General features: G+C 37.7%; 1 protein-coding gene across 1 annotated transcript in view; it reads right to left on the bottom strand.

The window, feature by feature from the left end:
- Nucleotides 1–1,578: 1,578 nt before the first annotated feature.
- LOC149088910 (uncharacterized) overlaps nt 1,579–20,935 on the bottom strand; it is a 76,926-nt gene continuing 57,569 nt past the window's right edge. The window contains exons 3-4 of the mRNA XM_089253186.1: nt 6,821–6,974; nt 1,579–1,968 (exon numbers count right to left, since the gene is read on the bottom strand). Of these exons, the coding sequence (XP_089109312.1) occupies nt 6,834–6,974 (141 nt within the window). The 3' untranslated portion in view covers nt 1,579–1,968; nt 6,821–6,833. The remainder of the gene's footprint in view (nt 1,969–6,820; nt 6,975–20,935) is intronic.

Below are 20,935 nucleotides of genomic sequence, written 5' to 3'. Positions count from 1 at the left end.
TCAAAAATTGAAGTTTCATGACGAGCAAAGGTTCCATTTTGCCTTTCATTTAATGCTTTAAGATAGGAAAAAGTGAAGTGGGCCGAAATTATACCTGCATACAAGGATACCATTGGCACAAAATGTTTTTATTTTTTCAAAAAAATTAGCTTATAACTTAGAAAAGAATCTCTATTTACTCATGTAAACATAATACATTAGACTCTCGGTAATTCGACACCCCAAAATTACCGAAAAACATGTCGAGTTAAGCGGATATCAAGTTATAGGCGGGGGTTTCACTCTAAATTTTTGTCCGATCGTTTTTTTGTAAGTAATTAAATACATTCAAGAACAACTCCATTAAATAAAATGCTAATTCTCATTAATTTTAATTCGAGGTTGTTTCAGAATGGAATAAAAACAAAAAAAATTTACCTCATGAAATATATTCAAATATATTTTTGATTTTTTTTCTTCCCGAAGAGAAAACGAAAATTCTACACACTATTCAGTTTATCCCGCGATTGTTCGGCTTTTTCCTGAATGCGTAGGAATCGGCAATATCACATCTACAGCTTTTTATTCATCATGGCGAGATGATGCAGATACTTCTTCATATGAACTTTCTGTGTGTGCGTGTATTATTTATTGTATATATGTATATCATTGTTATTTTCACATAAATTAATAAATTTCTGGATACACCCATCCCCCGGGAAAGCTTCGATATCTGTCTGAGATGGGAAGCGGGGTGTGTCCGGTCCTTCAATGTTCAATGTGTGTGTGTGTGATTCGATTTCTGCGGAACATGAAGCACTTGCTCTTTGGTTGTCGTCTTCTAAATATCGTCGTCTTCTAAAAGTTCTGAAGTTACAAGATCAGAGTCAATGTTCACAAATTCATCCTCCATACAATCACCTGTGGCGTTATAGCGTTATTTATGCTTTCTCCACACGTAATCTGAGAAGAATCTTCAGAGAAATTATCGTTTCTCTAAGACTCAGAACAAGACTCAGAACAAAAACGAATATGATGGAAGCAGTTCCGAATCGTGGCACTCGTGACCAACTTCCATGCAGAATCAATCATTTCAACAGAGTAGTAGTGAATTGTGCGTTTCTGGGCCGTAAAAAGCTCCTATACGAGCTTCTACGGTCCATCTAAAACAGAATTTTTTGCTTCCATTCCGACATCCACAAATTCACAAAATTTTCGGTCTGTGATTTTCCTGTAAAAAGTTTTCATACTTAGGATAATTCCTTGATCTAGTTCGACTTGAGCGGACTTAAGTCCAACATGTGTCGAGTTAGAAAGTTTCCCCTACATCGAAATTAGTATTGCACCAACCAAGCGAATAATTGATGTCGAGTTATCGAGATTCCACTGTATCAGATAGCGTATCCGATATGAAAAAGGTTACCACAACTTGAAAGTAGTAATAATATTGGGTTCATTGGAAAGCGAATTTGAAATTTAAAAAAGAAATGTACAAAGTAGCCCGCGTTTACGGTACTCTTAGCTAAAATATTGTATAAAATATCTTAATAACTAATAAAACGAGGAGGAAAAGGACTCTACAGACCATGTGCAATCCTCTTGATTGTAAATCATTTTTTATTCATACTCATACATGTTTCAAAACTCAGAGGAAAAAAAAATTTCACAACATACTCAAAAACTGTACTGCTTTTAAATACGTATTTATACATCATTGGTTTAATGCCAATCACACTTAGGGGGGAAAAAGAAAATTCTAATAAATAGTTTTCAATTATGATTCATCGACTCAATTTCACAATTTTCATCTCCTTCGCACGTTCGACATTGAATATACATGAAATACAAGAGAAGAAGAAGAAGATCATCGCCATATCTCAACACTGAAGGAAAGGTTCCTAAAACATGTGGAAATGTGGAAACTAATGGTTTCTTGTTTGTTTTTAGTTTTTTTTTTCCAAGTAAAAAATATACGGACTTCATATGAACCTAAAAGAAAGGGAAAAAAATGAACACATGAGTTCATTCATGAGTATTTGCATTTCTATATACAAGAATATATTTTATACAGGGGGCATAGCAAACAGGGGGAATATGAGATTTTACAGGCGAACCGTCGATCGGTTAGAAAAACTTTCTAAGTAACGTGTAGTATTCAAATATGTCAACCCCTTGAAACATGTTCAAGGGGTTGTGTAGTTATTAAAATATTAAAAAAAAACTTTTTATGCAGTCCCCGTGTGCCTCAAAACCCCAGTTAGAAAAGTAGTTGCACTGCCTCTCATGCCAACAATAACAGACAACAATTTCCATGTTTCTAAGTGATTCACTGAGATATTCGAATTCGAAAAACGGAGGAAATTTAGGGGAAAAAAACCAGCACTAAATGTGGGGAAAACAGTTTTTCCGCTTTCGAGAGTCCCCCCCCCCCTCCATCTTCCCTGTGTTTTTAGATTTCGAGTACCTCATATGAATATTAGAAGTATTAATTTTTTGTTGTTGTCATCAGGAGAGTCAGAGCAACAACTTTCTAACTGGGTTTTGGGGCACGGGAGACAGTATAAAAAGTTATTATTTTTTTTATTTTAGTACCTATACAACCCCTTGAAACATGAACGACATCTGAATACTACACGTTATTTGGAAATTTTTTTCTAATTGGAAGTATACCTCTAAGATCGACGGTTCGCCAGTAAAATGCCCTACCCCCCTTTTGCTATGCACCCTGTATACTGTATAAGTATTATATTCATGTCCAAAAGTTGCACAGGTTCAGTTGACTCGTAGAGTAATTATAGGGTACCCGTACTTAAAGACAGGATATTCCAGTATTTTCCTTTATTTTCGGCACCGCGACTTTTTTTTGCAGGGGAATGTCTCGTCTTTGCCCAGTTTCCAACGAAATCTGCTTTGATTAAAATCTTTACTGAAGTCGTGGGTGAAGACAATTTTCACATCTTTTGAATTACTCAAATTTCGATAAGTCGAATGTACAGCTGCCGACAGTTAACTCATCGAGTTATCGTTAGTTCGACTTATCGGAAATGAAGATTTCAGAGTAGGAAAAAGAAAGATTTATTAAAATAACACCCCTATGTACGAATACCGTGTTATTAAAACATATTAAACTACTGCAGATGGATTCGAAAAGAAAAGTTATTATAATTTAATTATATATTTAAATATTGAATGAGCGACTATTAAGAAATAAACTAGATGTGAATACTGTATTATGCAAACGGACGCGTGCATGACAAGCGTATGAATGAAACGAATCATAAATGAAGTGTATACAAGGTTATTTTCTATCTCTCTCTCTCTCTTTTTTTTTGTACTTCTTTCGTGAGAAAGTCGCTCATTTTTTTCAAGCGGACAAATGGATCCCCTAGTACCACTACCTAACTGTACATTTCCTCGTACACATTCCTCTACGGAATTTGAAACGAATTGGTACATGCACGGCCCCCACAAGGGGTGGGCTGACAAGGCTCCAGCCCTGGGGCCCGGGACGATTTTCACAATTTTTTTGTTTTTTCACGCTATAAATTCAACATAAAGGGGCCCGTGAAAGTCTGGTCGGAGCTCCCCCGCAAAAGATCCCAGCCTAGGGGCCCTGCTCCAGGATGTGGGGGCCATGGGTACATGCCAGAATGTACGTGGTGTGAATCTAACGAGAAGTCTATTTTGTGTAATTCTTGTTATGTGTAGTGCTGCCATTTGCCATCATTTTTTTCTAACTGAAATGAATACACCGCGTGAATCTGCTAAATTATATTGCTAAATGCTGACTTCTGATAAATAAAAGTGCTGATGTGCAATTAATAACAGAAAAGCAATGATAATAATGCAAGATGCTAAATGACAAATTATATTGCTGAAAACCAAATTATACTGCAAAAATTATAAATTATATTGCTGTACGCTAAATTTTATTACCAAACGCATTTTTTCAAAAACTTCTCTCATTCCCGAAACTTTGACTTAGAGGACGGAAACTTCTTGTTAAGGGGAAATTTTAACGCAAAAATACGGAAAAACTTCTGGAGCTGAATTAAAACTTCGACTTAAACAGATATTCGAACTATCGGAGTTCGTCTTACAGAGAATTGACTGTATATTATGAAATTTATGACGATAAACATAACTATCCATCAAAATACATTTTAATGCACTGTGATTTGCAATAGCCTCTATTTCCCAGAGATTTTCAACAATAACTGACAACTATGATCGTACTTGGCGGCATTTCTGGTCTGGCTACATTTGGCGATGCGTCATGTTTTTCCCCGATGGAAAATGGTCAGCAGAAGTAGACCGCATAATAGCTTTGCGAGAATGCGCAAATGTAGAGAGATAATGTTCACGTATGCAAGGAGCACGTGTCATACGCAAGACTTCTTAACCGTACATGCAACTCGTAAACATTCCTCTGTGTGTTCTGGCTCTAACGCATTTATGTTGTCCGAGTTATGCTTGTTTCGTGCTATACGAAATCTGCCTCCCATATTGTGTTGTGAAAATTGCGGATGCCGGAATTCTTATGTTATGTAAATATCGCCTTGATGGTCTGCCTGCTCTCTGCGGAGAAACTTTTCCGAATGGGGGACCGGCTCTCATTCGCGACTTGAAGATGGGAAAACTTCAGCAGGAAACCAACTTCAGCCGAATGTGCCGCCAACGAAGTTCGAACTTGGATCGTAGCAATGCGAGTTCAGCACAATGCTCACACGACTGCACAGCGGCTATAGCAATAGCGCACTTAGGGAGCTGTCGTGCCAGAAAAACTCCAGCTTACAAACTTCAGCAATACAAAAAATACTGACAAAGTTTCATATTGTCAACCGCTTCAGTGGTTTCAGCTAGGCGTGATTTTTCCATATGACCCCTCTTATCGAACCCCCTTATGAACCGCTTAGGGATCGAATTTCCAAAAGAAAACCTGCTTAGTTAGACTTCACGTCATGAAATAAAAAAAACTACTGACCAAATTTCATGAATACTCACTTTGAATACACTACCCTTAGTAGGGTGACCATATTTCCTAGAGAAATACGGGAAATTGGGATTCCAAATACGGGAAAATACGGGACATCGCCAATTATTGCCAAAAATGCCGCCAAATCCGAATAAAGTTGCCAAGTATTGTTGAAATTTCCGAAAAATCACAATGGCGGGAAATTAAGCATTACTGCAAACTGCAGTGGATTAAAATGAATTCCACGAAAAACAAAACGTTCTCTAAAACAAATGCGGGAGATTAATATTCTCATTTATAGTTGTAATTATCACAATATAATTTATGATATGAAAAATAATTTCAATCTTTGATTTCAATAAAGAATAAAAATTCAAATGGACTTCGTGTAAAATACGGGGAAAACCGGGACGCTTTTGAAAAAAAGTCGGGACGGCCAAAAATACAGAAAATACCGGGACTGTACCGGGAAACACAGGCCGTATGGTCACCCTTAGGAGAGTGGAATTTCGGAAAAAAAACCCTTCTTAGGTAGTTTCTACGTCATGAAATAAAACTTCTAATAAATTTCATGAATCTATCATAAAGCGATTTCGGCTCGGCGATGATGAATCAGTCTATCAGGACATGTTATTTTATATATTATTGTATGTTTTCACTTGTTCGGATGCTTATACAAATATTGTTTGTTCATTTAAAATGTTACTGAGGTCAGTGAGCAGCGGTGTTCTGGGATTTTCAGTTATAGCTTTGTCTTTTGATCAGTAGATGGCACTGCGGCGCGCATGAGAATGAATAAGATATGGGACAATGGCAACGAGTAGTTGTCGAGAGACGGTAGCGGGAAAAGCTACGGTTTTTCACGTATGTCAGTGTAACGTCTTGTCTATATATATGTTTGTGCGTGGAATAAATCTTTAGGAAATTGATTGTGTTTTTTTCTGTGAAGGGCCCACATCTACGTATATAAAATTGATTTTCTGTGTGTCTCTGTATGTTCTCTATACAAATCTACAATTTTAGATCGATCGACACCAAATGGGATCCGACTTAAAGAATAGGCCACTTTGAAAGTTCGTCAAAGCAGGGCAAATGCCCGAAATGGGCAAAAAACTGTCGGGCAACAATGGTTTTTGGGTCTCAACAATCACTTTTGGAACGTTTACTTTCGTTACCGCGGTTCCCTAGCAATGCGTCTCAGACTTGTATATGCCTTTACAATGGTTTGTCACTTCTTTAATGCTACCAGAATATGTATAATAATTTATGCCTTTATAATGGTTTGCCACTTTTTCCATCTATCTATATAAAAAGGGTGTCCCTTAAAAAAAGGACAAAATATATTTTCATTTCTAAGTTTCTTTGAATCTAGATTTGCTTATTTCATGAGTCGCGCAGGAAGTCGCCATATTGGTTATATATAACTTGGGCACCGTTTGCATGTCCCTCAAAGAAATAGGGACATATCACGTGATCCAAAAAGCCTCATTAAATAAAACCCGGGCAGCGCCGGGTATTATAACTAGTGTATATATAATATAATGCTAAATAAACTGCTACCCAAATAATTAATACTAAATTATCTCGTTGGTGTGAATTTGTATACGATCCATGAATTCACGCACACTCATGGTACTTGCCACCATTTTGATAATAAGTATAGAAATACTGGGTTTGACACCCCCCTTTTCCAACCAGCAGGGAAAAACCAGCGACGCACACACCTTTCAAGCGAAAGAAAAAATGGTTTTTCGTATTTCTTCCATAGAACTTCTGACGTAATATTACGTCATACACATTAGTTGGGGTTAATGTTACCTATTTTGTTCTATGTGGATTATGTCAAAGTACAAACTGAGTCCTTACCAGCGCAATGATCTTATTCGGCGACACTCCTGAACACGTCACGCTCTTGTCCATCTTCGCGAATCGACCTCTTGGACACTGGAGCTAATCCATGAAAATCGTATTGATAATTTGATGGGTTGCCGTTGTCTCGTCTCTCTGCCAAGTCCAAGAGCTATAACATGGGGAGAAAAATCAAGTTTAATTCCAGCAAAGATTTAGCATGCCATTTTCCAACACTTCTTCCAATAATTACATGTAACATGGGAGATAGAGATGCATGAATACGATAAAAATATTCAGAAGTTTTATAATTAGTAGTCAACCATTGTCACTAATCAGAAATAATTTACACCACTACACCGTCACGACCTCTAGCGGCATTTATACAGTGTACCACAATCGACTGACGGTTTTCGAAATGGGATGGCAAGAAAAGGGTGACAATAAAGTCACTCTACATTACATAAAGATACTTAATAACATAAAGGTGATATTAAAGTCATTCTTGCGGAATATAAATGTGCGAAGTCAGAATTTCTGATACGCCATTCATGTTGCAAGGGTATGTACAGCTATTAAAATAAAATAAAATAAACTTTTTATATGAACACCCTATTCTCGAAAACCCAGTCAAAAAGTTTTTGTCCTGTCTCTCCTGATGCCAACACAAAAACAATTTCCCGTTTGTCAGTACAATATTCACTGAGATATTTGAATTCAAAGGCGGAGGAAAGTTGAGAAATAACAACAAAAACTGAGGGACAATGCTTCTTTCCCAACTTTTCTCAGATTTTTGAATTCAGATATCTCTGCGAATATTGCACTTAGAAACGTGAAATTTTTTTTGTTGGCTTCAGCAGACGCAAGGCAACAACTTTCTGATTGGGTTTTTGGCCACAGGGTGTCCATATAAAAGGTTATTTTTTTTAAATTTTTATAACTTCACATCCCTTTGCAACATGAATGGCGTATAGATGAAATTTCTGAGTTCGCACATTTATATTCCTCAAGAATGACGTTAATATCTGTCACCGTTTTCTTGCTATTCCCATTTTGGAAACCGAAAGTTGATTGTAGGAAACTATGTATGTGATATACCTCTAAATATAGTTGAGCACTTGTTAGTACCGATAGGATATTGCGAACCCCCCTGACATTTCAAAACATCCATGAGCCTTTCCTGCAGGGCTGGACAAATCTCGAAAAATTTACATGCTCAGTCGGGCATGTAACTAAAAATAATAGGTACCCGAATAAATATTTTACATGCCCGAAAAACTATCACTGGATTTACTTAAAAGTCAGTTTTTTTTATACCTTTCTATTATGAATACGAAAAACTGCGTGAAGTTAAGGCCTCTGTTGTTACCTATTGAATAAAAACAAAACTGTGTTTCTTGACTCTATAGAAATCAAGTTATTGCTGGTTCTAAACCAATGTACAGAAGGAGAATGAGCATTTTGCGACATGAACATGTGACATTTTTGTGTTGCATACCGGTGTAAATTTCATACATCAAAAACACCGGTTATTATGGCTTTTTTTATTGTTTACAGAAAGTGATTCAGCCGTAAATATAAAACCTATTAACCGGCGCATAACATTTACACCGGTATTCAGCACAGAAACACATAAATAATATATTGCATTATCACACATTTCGTTCGTTTTCATGTTGCAGTTTGTAACCAATAAGTGAATTCGCTTAAAAAAAATTATAACGTAGTTTATACTTTATATGTGATAAATTACAACAAAAATCACGTATTTTTGTGATATTGATATTTTTGCCGTGTAGAAGAGAAATGTGTATAAAATATTTTCTACAATTTTAGAATCAACCGAAGAAATTTCATCCCTTTCGGACATTTTATATATTTGTGTAATAGGGCCATATAGTATATATACTTTTTGGAAAAACCTACTATTCCGTTTTACTGTGAACTATATGAAGTCAATTTTGTTGGAATTAAGTTTGTTCCGGTAACCAGAAATGTCCAGTTACAGTATGTGATTCTGCCTATGAGCCCAGTTGTAGTATATGAGGGTCCATGACCACACCGGACTGCTATTACGACCGTGAGAATATATCGAAATTCGTTGACTTCACATTTTTATCATGACTGGTAAGGCAGGCCCGTCATTTGGGGGGGGGGGGACAACGCCCCCTGGCTTTTGAAAATACATTAAAACTGGTATATATATATATACATACATTGAGTACATGTGCTTTGCCCCTCCCCCCCCCCCCCCGGAAAAAGTTGAAATGACGGTCCTGTGATAAGGATAGCATTTTCGTGGAATATATGTAGGGGAACACGTGCATCATCAGCGGTGACAGAATTAAAAAACGGAAGGGTTTAAAATTTTTCGATTTTTTTTACATGCCCACCCACGTCAGGCATGTGGTTGAAAAAAATACGTGTCCAGTCGAAATTTCTACATGCCCCGGGCATGTCGAGAAAAAGATTTATATGCAGCCCCGTATGTTCACAAAGACTGAGAGTATTGATGGAGCTCTTAAAAATACACATGCGTCTATTTTCCTTCGAACATTCCAAACCCGATAAGCGTCTCTCCCGAGTTTTCACGATCTACAAACACACATAATTTTTTCCTTATGTTTCGAAAAAAACTATTTATACCTCCTCAATTTCCCAAAATATATTCTCGCCTCCCCTTGAGCTTCCAAAAATCTTTATACGAACCTCCTCCACACGATCTACCAAAACTAAATTTAAGTCCCCCCTAAGCATCAAAAACCTACGCATATGTGTCTCCCTCGCTTCCAAAAATCTATATACGCTTCGCCATGAGCTTGAAAAGTTTAAACATACATTCTCTTGAGCTCCAAAAGAGTCTACAGAAGTCTCCCCCCAGCTTAAAAATCGATTTATACGCTCCTACCCCCCAGCTTCCAATAATACAGTATACTCACTCCTTTCTTTGAATTTCCGAAAATCTGTATACATATCCTTCCATCAACTTCCAAAAATCTATTTTACATCTCCCTGAGAGCTTCCACAAACCTTCCATCCCTCCGCTTGAAATTCCAAAAATCTTCATACGCATCTTCCCTGAGCTCTTCCAAAAATCTTATACGTCACTTCAAACTTTAAAAAATCTCCACCCCCCGATGCAAAAATATGTATACGCCTGCTCCTCTGAGTTTCCAAAATTTTCTAGTACTAGTAAATGTGATGCGATAGCAATGACATCTACTGGACTGTAAAAGAACTAAAGCACAGTTTCATACTCCTATCGAGAGATGCCACCACAAGTAAAATTTTTGTTAAAAATCTCAAACTTTAGTCTACCAACGTTGCACTCCCACACTTTTGCATGCGAATTCAATTCATACTTTTATTTTCAAGCAATTTATTTATATTATTTGTTTCAACGTAAAACATTTGCTTGTGATATTTAGCAGAGCAAGATACTTAAGCATCAATTCTGATGATATTGCGAGAGTTTTCACGCATATACATTTGAACTTTTTGTGAATTGAAATATACTGTAAAAGATGTTGTAAGCTTTTCAAAGTATGAGAATGTAAAACACTGTAGTGCTATGTATTATTCATTGAATTGACCATTGTAAAGTATTGAAAGGCACGCATATAATGTAATATAATTGCTCTAAAAATTCATGTAACAATTTTGTAACCTTAACCGAAGCTTATTTTTGTCTAATACAATTTTCAGATGTTCAACCTCATTCAAACCTGAAGAAGTGGGTTTTATATGATACATTCAAATCCCGTTATAACGAACTCCAAGAGACCGGAGAAATCACTTCGTAATAACGAAATCTCGCTATAAGGAAATTCTAGATTTTTACATTGTTTCTATGTAAACTTATTTAGAGGATTAGAAAGTTTTCATTGAAACGAGATTTTCGCTACAACGGTATTCGTTAGAACGGAAATCGACAAAACAAAAATCATCTATGTTTGTTTTTAAGCAACCATCTTGCTATTTACTAATCAATATCTCTACCTAAGTAGAGAACTGAATGCTCGGCACTTCGCACCAACTAGCAACGGCATTAATTTATCCTACAGTTCTACATTGGACAGTGGACTCCCTGGGCTCAAGGCACCCGCGACTGGGAATCACTGGAATAGAGTTCTGAGAAGCGAAGATGCGAAGAACACAGCGGAGGTACATACAGATTTTTCGAAAGCTCAGAAACATAAAAAATACGTGTTTGCAGTTTCGATTTGAACACGGAAATAATATACCTCAAGAAAATAAATTGATAATCCATATAATTCAAAACTCACTCGACTCATATTTAAAGATGATAAATCATGTTCTGGGGGCGACATTTTACAGCGGTAAATGTCCGCCACTGTTGGGATGTGGATTATATAGAAAAATAATTTAAAAAAAAAACCATGACGGAAGAGAGAGAGGAAATAAAAGGGAGTTCATGTGTTTACAGTGAATTATGTTTTCAAACATTTGATGAATGGAGGTTACGCGAAGAATAAAAAAAGAATAACCTCGAATAAAAGAGATGAATGGAGGAATTTATCAGAAAGAAAGAAAAAAAAAATTTCTGCCCTCATCGATCATTTTTCGATTGGAAACTGACGAGCAGCTGCGCTTGTTTACATGCAAGGCATTTTCATGCTCATGTTTAGAATATTTCTGCGTATTTATTTTAGGATAATTCAGATAATAATTTAAAATAGACCGGATGGAGAGCGTTTAAAATGAAGTTTCCATCTTCGTATGGCGGGGTCTTCAACCTTTCAGATACGGCGGGCCACATTGAAACTTCCAACGAAGCTCGAGGGCCAGAATTTCGTATGGTTTGGTGACATCTTAATAGAAGGGGTCAATGCGTAGCACGAGTTAACCGGGACAAAAATAATTGAAGGCTTTCATTTATTCTAAAATTATTTCTTTCATTCATTTATTCTAAAATTATTTCTTTCATTCATTTATTCTAAAATTATTTCTTTCATTCATTTATTCTAAAATTATTTCTTTCATTCATTTATTCTAAAATTATTTCTTTCATTCATTTATTCTAAAATTATTTCTCTCATTCATTCTAGAATTATATTTTTCATTAATTCTAGAATTAATCGTTCTTCAATTTTCCCAACCATTCTTTGAAAATGCTCAGCGGGCCACGACAAAAAGCTCCAAGGGACAAATGTGGCCCGCGGTCTACGCGACGGAGACCCTATGGAGTCGGGGTGACTAGGGTTACCAGCTTTCATTCTTTTCAATGTCATTTCAAGCGTCCTCCTTACATTTCCAAAAATTTGCTTTTTTTTCCCTCTTTTTTTTCTGGGAAATTTTTTTTCTCCACTTCGAAACATATTTTGTAATTTGTATGAGTGTTTTTATGTTTTTCCCCCCCACACGTATTCACCAATAGCCGCGGAAACTCCCGGAATTGTTTCTGTTTCTACTTTTCTTTAGCGGTTCTGTTTTAGAGTTGGGGAAAAATCATTGTTGTGACCGGTTTTATTGGTCGGAGTAGCGGTGCCATCTATTGGGAAATTGGGATAAGTGACGACACTAACGGTGCGTGCGCAGGCCTCCTCCTTCCTCAGTTTGCGAACCCGGTAACCCTACCCCTGACGTACAGCATGCGAGATAGTTTTTCCAGTGAATGACTACCATCTATTTTTTAAGGCAAAAACTATTAGATTTTATGGGTTGAATTAAATTATTGTAGGTCTGTCGATTGCCTTGATAAGACTAGATCACCTGGAGTGAATTTCCCGACTCGATTTACATATTTACCTTAAAAATAATATTTTAATCAAGAAAATACTTTCATGTCGATAAGTGTTAATTACGAACTCATTTACCGGTTTAAAATACTATTATCTTCAATTTACTATCAAATACTCGAAAGTATTTCAGTTAGTAGAATTTTCTAAAAAAATATTTATATCTGGTAAATAGCTGATCAGTTTTGACGTAAATTTTTTAAATTATGATGCAATTAAAATTTTAAGCACGTAACGGAAAAAAATAATTAAAACCCACGAAGCCTTTAAAGAAGACATAATTAAGATGAGATAAATTTTAACCGAAAAATGGCAAGAAAAAACCCGCATCCTCGTAGAAAATGTCCAGTTTATATTCAAAATACGGGACATCGATCCCTCATTATTATGCAGTTTTCGCACCAAAAAGTTACTCTTTTGGGGTGAAAGACGCAAAAACGTCATTTTCTATGTATATATTCGTATTCACGAGCGTGTTAAGTAGGGGGATATCTCGCGGAGAAACCCTTATACGGAATCTCGAATAGACGCGTGACTCGACTCGGGAAATATAAGATTCAAGTGTGTGTGTAACGTGTCTGGTGTCTTGAATGTTGTCCTGAAGACGAGTGACCGGTTCCTATCAGGCACGTCAATCGAGAAAGTGCTTAGCGCGTGGAACGTCTGAGAGAAAAAAAAGACGGAACAACGTAAATGGTTTCTCGATTGATTATCTTAGTATCTTTGATGGCCGCCTTGTTGGCTTTCTGGTTCGATACCCCTGGTAGTAGTGGTTGCGCGGTTCCCCAATTTAAAAGTGCGAATTCCAGCTGGTCAACCATTTGAACAAAGCCTATTTCGAAGAAACCGGGCAGAGAGACTTTCAACACGATACTTCAAAAACATGGAAATTTAGGCATTTGTCATTTTCAATTCAAAATATAGAAGACAGATGACGGCACCAGTATAGCATGAAAAAAAGCATAACTCTAACAACACAAATATGTTTGGGCCACCCATATACACACGTAACACGTTCTGGACGTACCCATTAATTGAAAATTGGGAAAGGGAAGTATACTTACATGCATGTACTGTTAGGCAATAGTAGTGCAAGTATTGGTACTTGTTTTGCTTCTATGTCCACGTGACCAAGGCTTTAGGAAAAAGCAAGAACGCCGATGTTGTTTACCTTGATTTCCAGAAGGCGTTCGATCGGGTTTAACATGGTAAAATCTTGGAGTGTTTAGATGGGGGCAACTTGCTGAATTGGATATAATCGTGGTAGAGAGATAGGTTACAACGGGTTACGGTGAACGGGGAATTTTCAGATTGGCAGGTGTGAAAAGTGGAGTCTTTCAAGGAAGCGTTATTGGGTCCCATACCTTTTCACTTTTTATCGATAAACTCAATCAAGGTGTCGATAAACTCGATCAAGGTATCGACGAAATTCTTTGCAGATTCGGCGTTGACATGAAACTAATGGGGATAGTCGGGAATCCAAGCGATAGGGAGATGCTCTAGAGTCTAGACCAGTGATTCCCAACGTGGACGTTAACGTCCTCTGGGGGGCGATGGCATGTTCCAAGGGGGGTGGTAGAAGCTACGGGTATAACATAAGATCCTATGGCTTGGATTGCGTTGAGGAGCGTTGTGAGAAAAAACTTTCTGAAAAAGTGGGTGATGCGACAAAAAAGGTTGGGAAACTAAGCTTTAGACGAACAATTAGACGAATATTAATGAAAATAATATGCACAGTTATTGAAATAAAATTGTTAACTTTTTATGCGGACACCCCGTGCTCAACACACCAGTTAGAAAGTTGTTGCCTTGTCCCTCTTGATGCCAAAAAAAAATATCAGTGTTTCTGAGTGCAATATTCACTGAGATATTTGAATTCGTAAATCGGGGGATAGTTTGGAAAAAGCAGCCTTAAAGGCGGGTAAAACAGTTTGTGGCGCTACTTGTCTTTTACAATTTTTATATTTTTGTTATATTTTTTATGCCACTTACTAGCTAGGCATTATCTAGTGTGTTCTTGTATTGGAGTTCAGTCTGGCTCCAACTGTCGACCGAACATGTCCTAAAACTCTCTCTCTCTCTTCTATTAAATAACTAAAAAAAGAAAGGAGTCATGACTGTATGTTTCCGAAATAACAACCAGACACATCCACCAGCACTAGCATCACCATAGTACTGGTGACCCGGGTAAAGCAGATGTTTGACAGCCACGAACGAGCAGACGAAACTACTCTTTCTCGCTTCGTAATATGTTCCTTGCTGCCTTTCTTCTTTTTTTCCCTGTGTGTGGTGCGTTTGCTGACTGATTGAGGGAGCATCTCCTCAGTTCTCTTCCTGGATTGTGCTGAACTTTTTTTGGATATGCCGAACGCTACCGAAGAAGCAGGTATGTCTTCTGAATTAGAACTTTCGCGTGTTTCTTTTCGCGCGCCTTCGATTTGGAAATCCGATGTCGATCTTTGGTTTCTTCAGATTGAATCGAACTTTAAAATTGCCGGAATTACTGATCCTAAAACGCAATTTCACTGTGTTGTGACAGCTCTCGATGTCGAAGTGTTATCATATGTTAGCGATTTGATCAGAGCTCCTGTTACAGACGATTCTTACAACCAGTTAAAAACACGCATTTGTCAACAGTTTTCACTGTCGGAAACTTCCCGCTTACGAGTTCTACTCCAAGAGCTCACTCTTGGGGATAAGCGACCTTCTCAGTTGTTGCATGAGATGCATACATTAGCTGGCAAGAAAATTTCAGATGAAGTGCTTAAAACCCTTTGGTTACAACGTTTGCCTATCTATACACAGCAGATACTTTCTGTTAGTAAGGATACATTGCCGGATTTAGCAGAAATGTCAGATAAAATTACCGAAGTCACTAGGCACACACCGACTATTTCTGAGGTCAGCCGTATTGAAACCATCAGCTTGCAATCACTTCAAAGTCAAATTTCGACTTTGACCGTTGCTGTTGACCGCTTATCCCGCTATAGAGAGAAAAATTTTAACAAAAAGGGAAGAGTTCGTTCAAATTCTCGGTCTAGAGAGAGGTCGAGTGGTGATGGTACACCCAAACGCAAACCTTATTGTTGGTACCATTTCAAATTCGGTCGAAAAGCATCAAAATGCATTAAACCCTGTGATTGGTCGGAAAACTAACTGGCCCATCTGTTTTGGCGACAGCAGGTGATGGCCGGCGTTTAGTTCGCCTTTTTGTTCATGATCGAAAATCCGGTACTGGTTTTTTAGTGGACACAGGCGCTAGCATTTCGGTTTTCCCACGAGATACACAGGTACATAAAGCAGCAGATACAAACTTTTCGCTATACGCAGCTAATGATACTAAAATTTCTACGTATGGTTGCAAATCTTTATCAGTGGATTTAGGGTTACGCAGACTATTTAGATGGTCCTTCGTTATAGCTGATGTTAATCGCCCGATATTAGGTGCTGATTTCTTAGAACATTATGGTCTATTAGTTGACGTAAAAAAGTCTCGTTTGATTGACAGTTTGACTTCACTTTCAATCAAATGTAGCAATGCCAGTTGCCCTACATTAGGCTTAAAGACCATTAGTGGAGATTCGCCCTACTTGAAAATTTTATCTAAATTTCCTAATCTAACGAATCCTTCTATGCTTGGGGCTACTTCTAAAAAACACTGCGTTACACATTGCATTACTACTAAAGGTTCTCCTGTCTTTACCAAAGCCCGCAGACTTTCTCCAGAGAAACTTGCTATTGCAAAGCGTGAAGTTCAAACGCTAATGGATCAGGGCATACTGAGACCTTCAAAAAGTCCATGGGCAAGCCCGATACACATTGTTCCTAAACGTAATGGAGAATACCGTTTATGTGGGGATTACAGAAAACTTAATTCTATAACGTGTCCAGACAGATATCCTATACCACATGTTCATGATTTCAGTTACGGTCTGCAGGGAAAAAACATTTTTTCTAAATTGGACTTGGTTAAGGCTTATCATCAGATACCTTTAGATCCCGAGTCTGTTGAAAAAACTGCCATTATTACCCCATTCGGACTTTATGAGTACTTATATATGTGTTTTGGATTGTCTAATGCGGCACAATCATTTCAACGGTTCATAGATATTGTCTTAAGAGACTTGAACTGTTATGCATATTTAGATGACGTACTAGTTGCATCAGCAACAGAAGAAGAACATCTTAAAGATCTAGAATTAGTTTCTGAACGTTTAAACAGTTTTGGTATAATTCTTAATCCTGATAAATGCATATTTGGGAAATCTGAGATAGAGTTCTTAGGATTTTTGGTTAACAGCAACGGCATTTCTCCTTTGCCAGAAAAAGTCGACATTCTTCGTAATTATCCGCAACCAAAAACGGTTGATGAACTTCGAAGATTTCTAGCAATTCTCAACTTTTACCATCGTTTCTTAAAAAACGCAGCATCTGACCAGGCTCCCTTACACGATTTGTGCAAAGGAAAGAAGAAAAAAGATAAATCTCTCATCGCCTGGTCGGGGGAAACTATTGCTGCTTTCGAAACGTGTAAATATGCTATTACCAATGCAACGCTTTTGGCTCATCCTAAACATGATGCTCATCTTTCGTTGACAGTCGACGCCTCAGATTTCGCTCTCGGAGCTGTTTTACAACAAACTTCCGATGGTGTCGTCGAACCACTCTCATTTTTTTCTCGAAAGTTAACGACAACTGAAAAGAACTATAGTACTTATGATCGCGAGTTGCTTGCGGTTTATAGTTCTATTAAACATTTCAGACACATGTTAGAAGGCAGACCATTTACGATCTACAGTGATCATAGGCCTCTAACTTATGTTTTTCACAAAGTTAATGATAACAGCTCTCCCAGACAACGTCGTCATTTAGAGTATATATCACAATTTTCTACGGACATTCGTTACATTCAGGGTGAGCGAAATGTTGTAGCGGATGCTTTTTCCAGATTATCCGAAATTAATTTACCTGATTCGATTGATTACGCAGCTATTGCTACTTCACAGAGTACAGACGCTGAATTAACAGCCCTCCGACAACCAGGTGGGGTGCTCGATATAAAACCTATCAAATTCGGTCCTCAGGGTACAGAACTTTTTTGTGATTTATCCACTGGAATTATCCGTCCCTACGTACCAGAAATACACCGATATCACGTGTTTACGGTCCATAACCTCGCCCATCCAGGCGTTAAAGCAACTGTGGACCTTATTCGTCAACGATTTGTGTGGAGTTCAATACGCAAGGATGTCACACGATGGACCAGGGCGTGCATCGAGTGCCAACGCTCAAAAGTGCATCGCCACACTCGATCTTCCATCGGTGCATACCCTTTGCCTCAATGCAGATTCTCACACATTAACATCGACATTGTTGGTCCTCTTCCTCCTTCTCGGGGTTTCACCTACTGCCTTACCTGTGTGGATCGATACACCAGGTGGGTAGAGGCTTTCCCGATGGAAAACCAAAAAGCCGAAACTGTTGTAGAGACATTCTACTCTGGTTGGATCAGCAGATTCGGAGTTCCGGAATTGGTTACCACCGATCAAGGGAGACAATTCGAAAGTGATTTGTTTCGCGCATTCGTTCGTTTTCTTGGAACTCAGAAAACACGCACGACAGCGTATCATCCGTCCTCCAATGGCATCGTTGAAAGATTCCACCGGCAGCTCAAAGGTGCCATACGCTGCCATGCCACGGAACGTTGGACTGAAGTGTTACCTACCATACTTCTGTCCATCCGAGCCAGCATCAAACCGGACATCAACACTTCTGCTGCTGAGATGGTTTACGGATCACCATTGCGCCTACCTGGTGAATTCTTCCGTAGTTCCGACCCTCAGCCAACACAGCCGGAATTTCTACGTGCTCTACGAGATCACATAAACACTTTACGTCCGATCCAAACTTCAAGGCATGGAACTCACAACGTTTTCGTTCATAAAGAACTTGCTGTTTCTTCCCATGTGTTCGTGCGGCTGGACACCGTACGAAAGCCCCTTCAACAACCATATTTGGGGCCATATGAAGTGATTGAACGATCTCCAAAAGTATATACAGTGAACATGAAAGGCAAACTAACGAAAATCTCAATAGACAGATTGAAACCAGCATTTTTGCTTGATAGCACTTTTAATGAGCAATCATCGTTCACTGAACCGAAACAGCCTTATGTAACTCGATCAGGGCGTACGGTTCGTATAAGAATTCCTTGATATTATTCTTGTTTGCATATTTTTTCAAATGAATAACATTATTTTTGTTTTTTGCAACATTTTTTGAAAATTAGTATTATGTTTTGCAAAATTTTCATTTTTCAATGTTCTTATATGTATATTATATATGTCTATTATCTATTCTAGTAATCCTTTTTGCATATACGTACATTTACTAATTTTTTATCATTTGTTATTTATTTTTTGCTCGACTATTAATTTGTGCATATGAATATTTCATTACTTTTTGAAAACATTTTCGTATTGCGTATTTTTTGAATTTTTCGAACAAAAATTTTTTTTTGCACATGTCAATGCCATATTAGTTGCCGTAACTATATTGTCAAATCGTCGCAACTATACTGTCATATCGTCGTAACTATATTATCATATTTTGTACATTGTGCCATATGCCGTCCTTCAGACTCGTGGGGGAGTACTGTGGCGCTACTTGTCTTTTACAATTTTTATATTTTTGTTATATTTTTTATGCCACTTACTAGCTAGGCATTATCTAGTGTGTTCTTGTATTGGAGTTCAGTCTGGCTCCAACTGTCGACCGAACATGTCCTAAAACTCTCTCTCTCTCTTCTATTAAATAACTAAAAAAAGAAAGGAGTCATGACTGTATGTTTCCGAAATAACAACCAGACACATCCACCAGCACTAGCATCTCCACAAGTTTATCTACTATGAAACAGCCTATATATCTTCTATCAAGTGTTCCGCGAGAAACTTTACGTTGAAAACACCTATGCTGCTAAAATATGTTCAGTATATCTTTGGTGCATCCTATCAAAAAGTCAGTTTTGAACGTCACATTTCTTTTACGCTTTTTCCATGTAGATTCTTGAGAATTTCATAACCCATTCCTTAGAACAGATTCGATATTTTCGAGCGAAGCTGTAAATTTATGCATGTGCGGCATGAAAGTTTTTTTTTAGAAACAGAAGCACGTTTCCAAGACGTCAATTCAAGATGTCTGGTCTTGTGAAAACTTCATTTTCCCGTCAGTTCAACACAGATATTTCCAAATATGTTCTTTTTCCCATTCCCCCATCTCCGCGTATTTAATAGCATTTTCGTATTCCAGATCAATCAAAAACAATGTCATTTCTCGGGTTTGTCAAAAGCAGGGAGTTTCGTCTCAAAACGCTCTATGTTGTGAATGATAACAAAAAATATATGATGCTTTGTGGTATACTGTAGATGCCATTCAAGTCCCGTCGACAAACTTTCGCTCATATGATATGACTCCTCTTCTAATGTTGAGGAGGTTATACAGGAATAACTTGCTATAACACGTAGGTTGTCTCTTGGAGATATATCGTTTAAAAATTTGAAAGGATGATGATATGAAGCAGATTTTGTCTGTGTGAATTGCTGCAGAATATATACAGCTTCCTGGACTTGATAGAAATCTTGGTGTTGAACATGAAATTGCCATCTCCATACTTCGACTTCCTTCTGGAATCAAAAGGCTGAGAGCCCAATATACATCTGCATCTAGACATTTTTTTGATTCATTGGTCTGTAGTTTTTGGTTCCATAGTAGCTGAAGACTGTTTGAAAATGGAAAACTTGGGTCAAGAATTAGACCATGTCCATCAAAAACCATCGATATTTCGGTGGTTTCGTGATATCTGATGACTACTCCTGATGTTGAAGTTATCAAGACATCGTGCAGTCGAGCAAAAGAAAAAAAAAAGCTGATCAATTGCAAACCAGCTGCTATAGGCTCTGCAACGGGCGACGATGAAATTCATGGTTTAAGTCCAATCCAGATCTGTGGCGGAGAATTATCGATTCAATGTCTTGATGCACAAAATCCATGGTCAAGGCCAACGATGGTTACAGTATAATGTATTCGTACGATATCAGCACGCGTTTTCCCATACTGTCGAAGCAAATACGCTCGAACTTTTGCGTTTGCAGAAATGTCCCGTTTTTCTACTCGTATTGCGAAGATTGAACTATTCTAACCAGGATAGATATGTTATTCTTGCTATGCCTAACCAGGAAAGACATACAATACTTTTTCAATCAGTTTGATGTAAATTTACATGAAAATACACATGTAAAAAATGAGTTTTGAATCAGATATTCTAATTTTACGTAACAATTTGGGTGTGTTCTAATTTAAAAAAAAATGCAGGAAT

The sequence above is a fragment of the Pholcus phalangioides genome, unplaced genomic scaffold (genome assembly GCF_987345545.1).
Source record: "Pholcus phalangioides strain wild (caught in Gottingen) unplaced genomic scaffold, Ppha-v1.0 ptg000003l_1, whole genome shotgun sequence".
Lineage (NCBI taxonomy): Eukaryota > Metazoa > Arthropoda > Arachnida > Araneae > Pholcidae > Pholcus > Pholcus phalangioides.
Note: the sequence above shows the minus strand (reverse complement) of the source record. Positions and strands in the feature narration are given on the sequence as shown.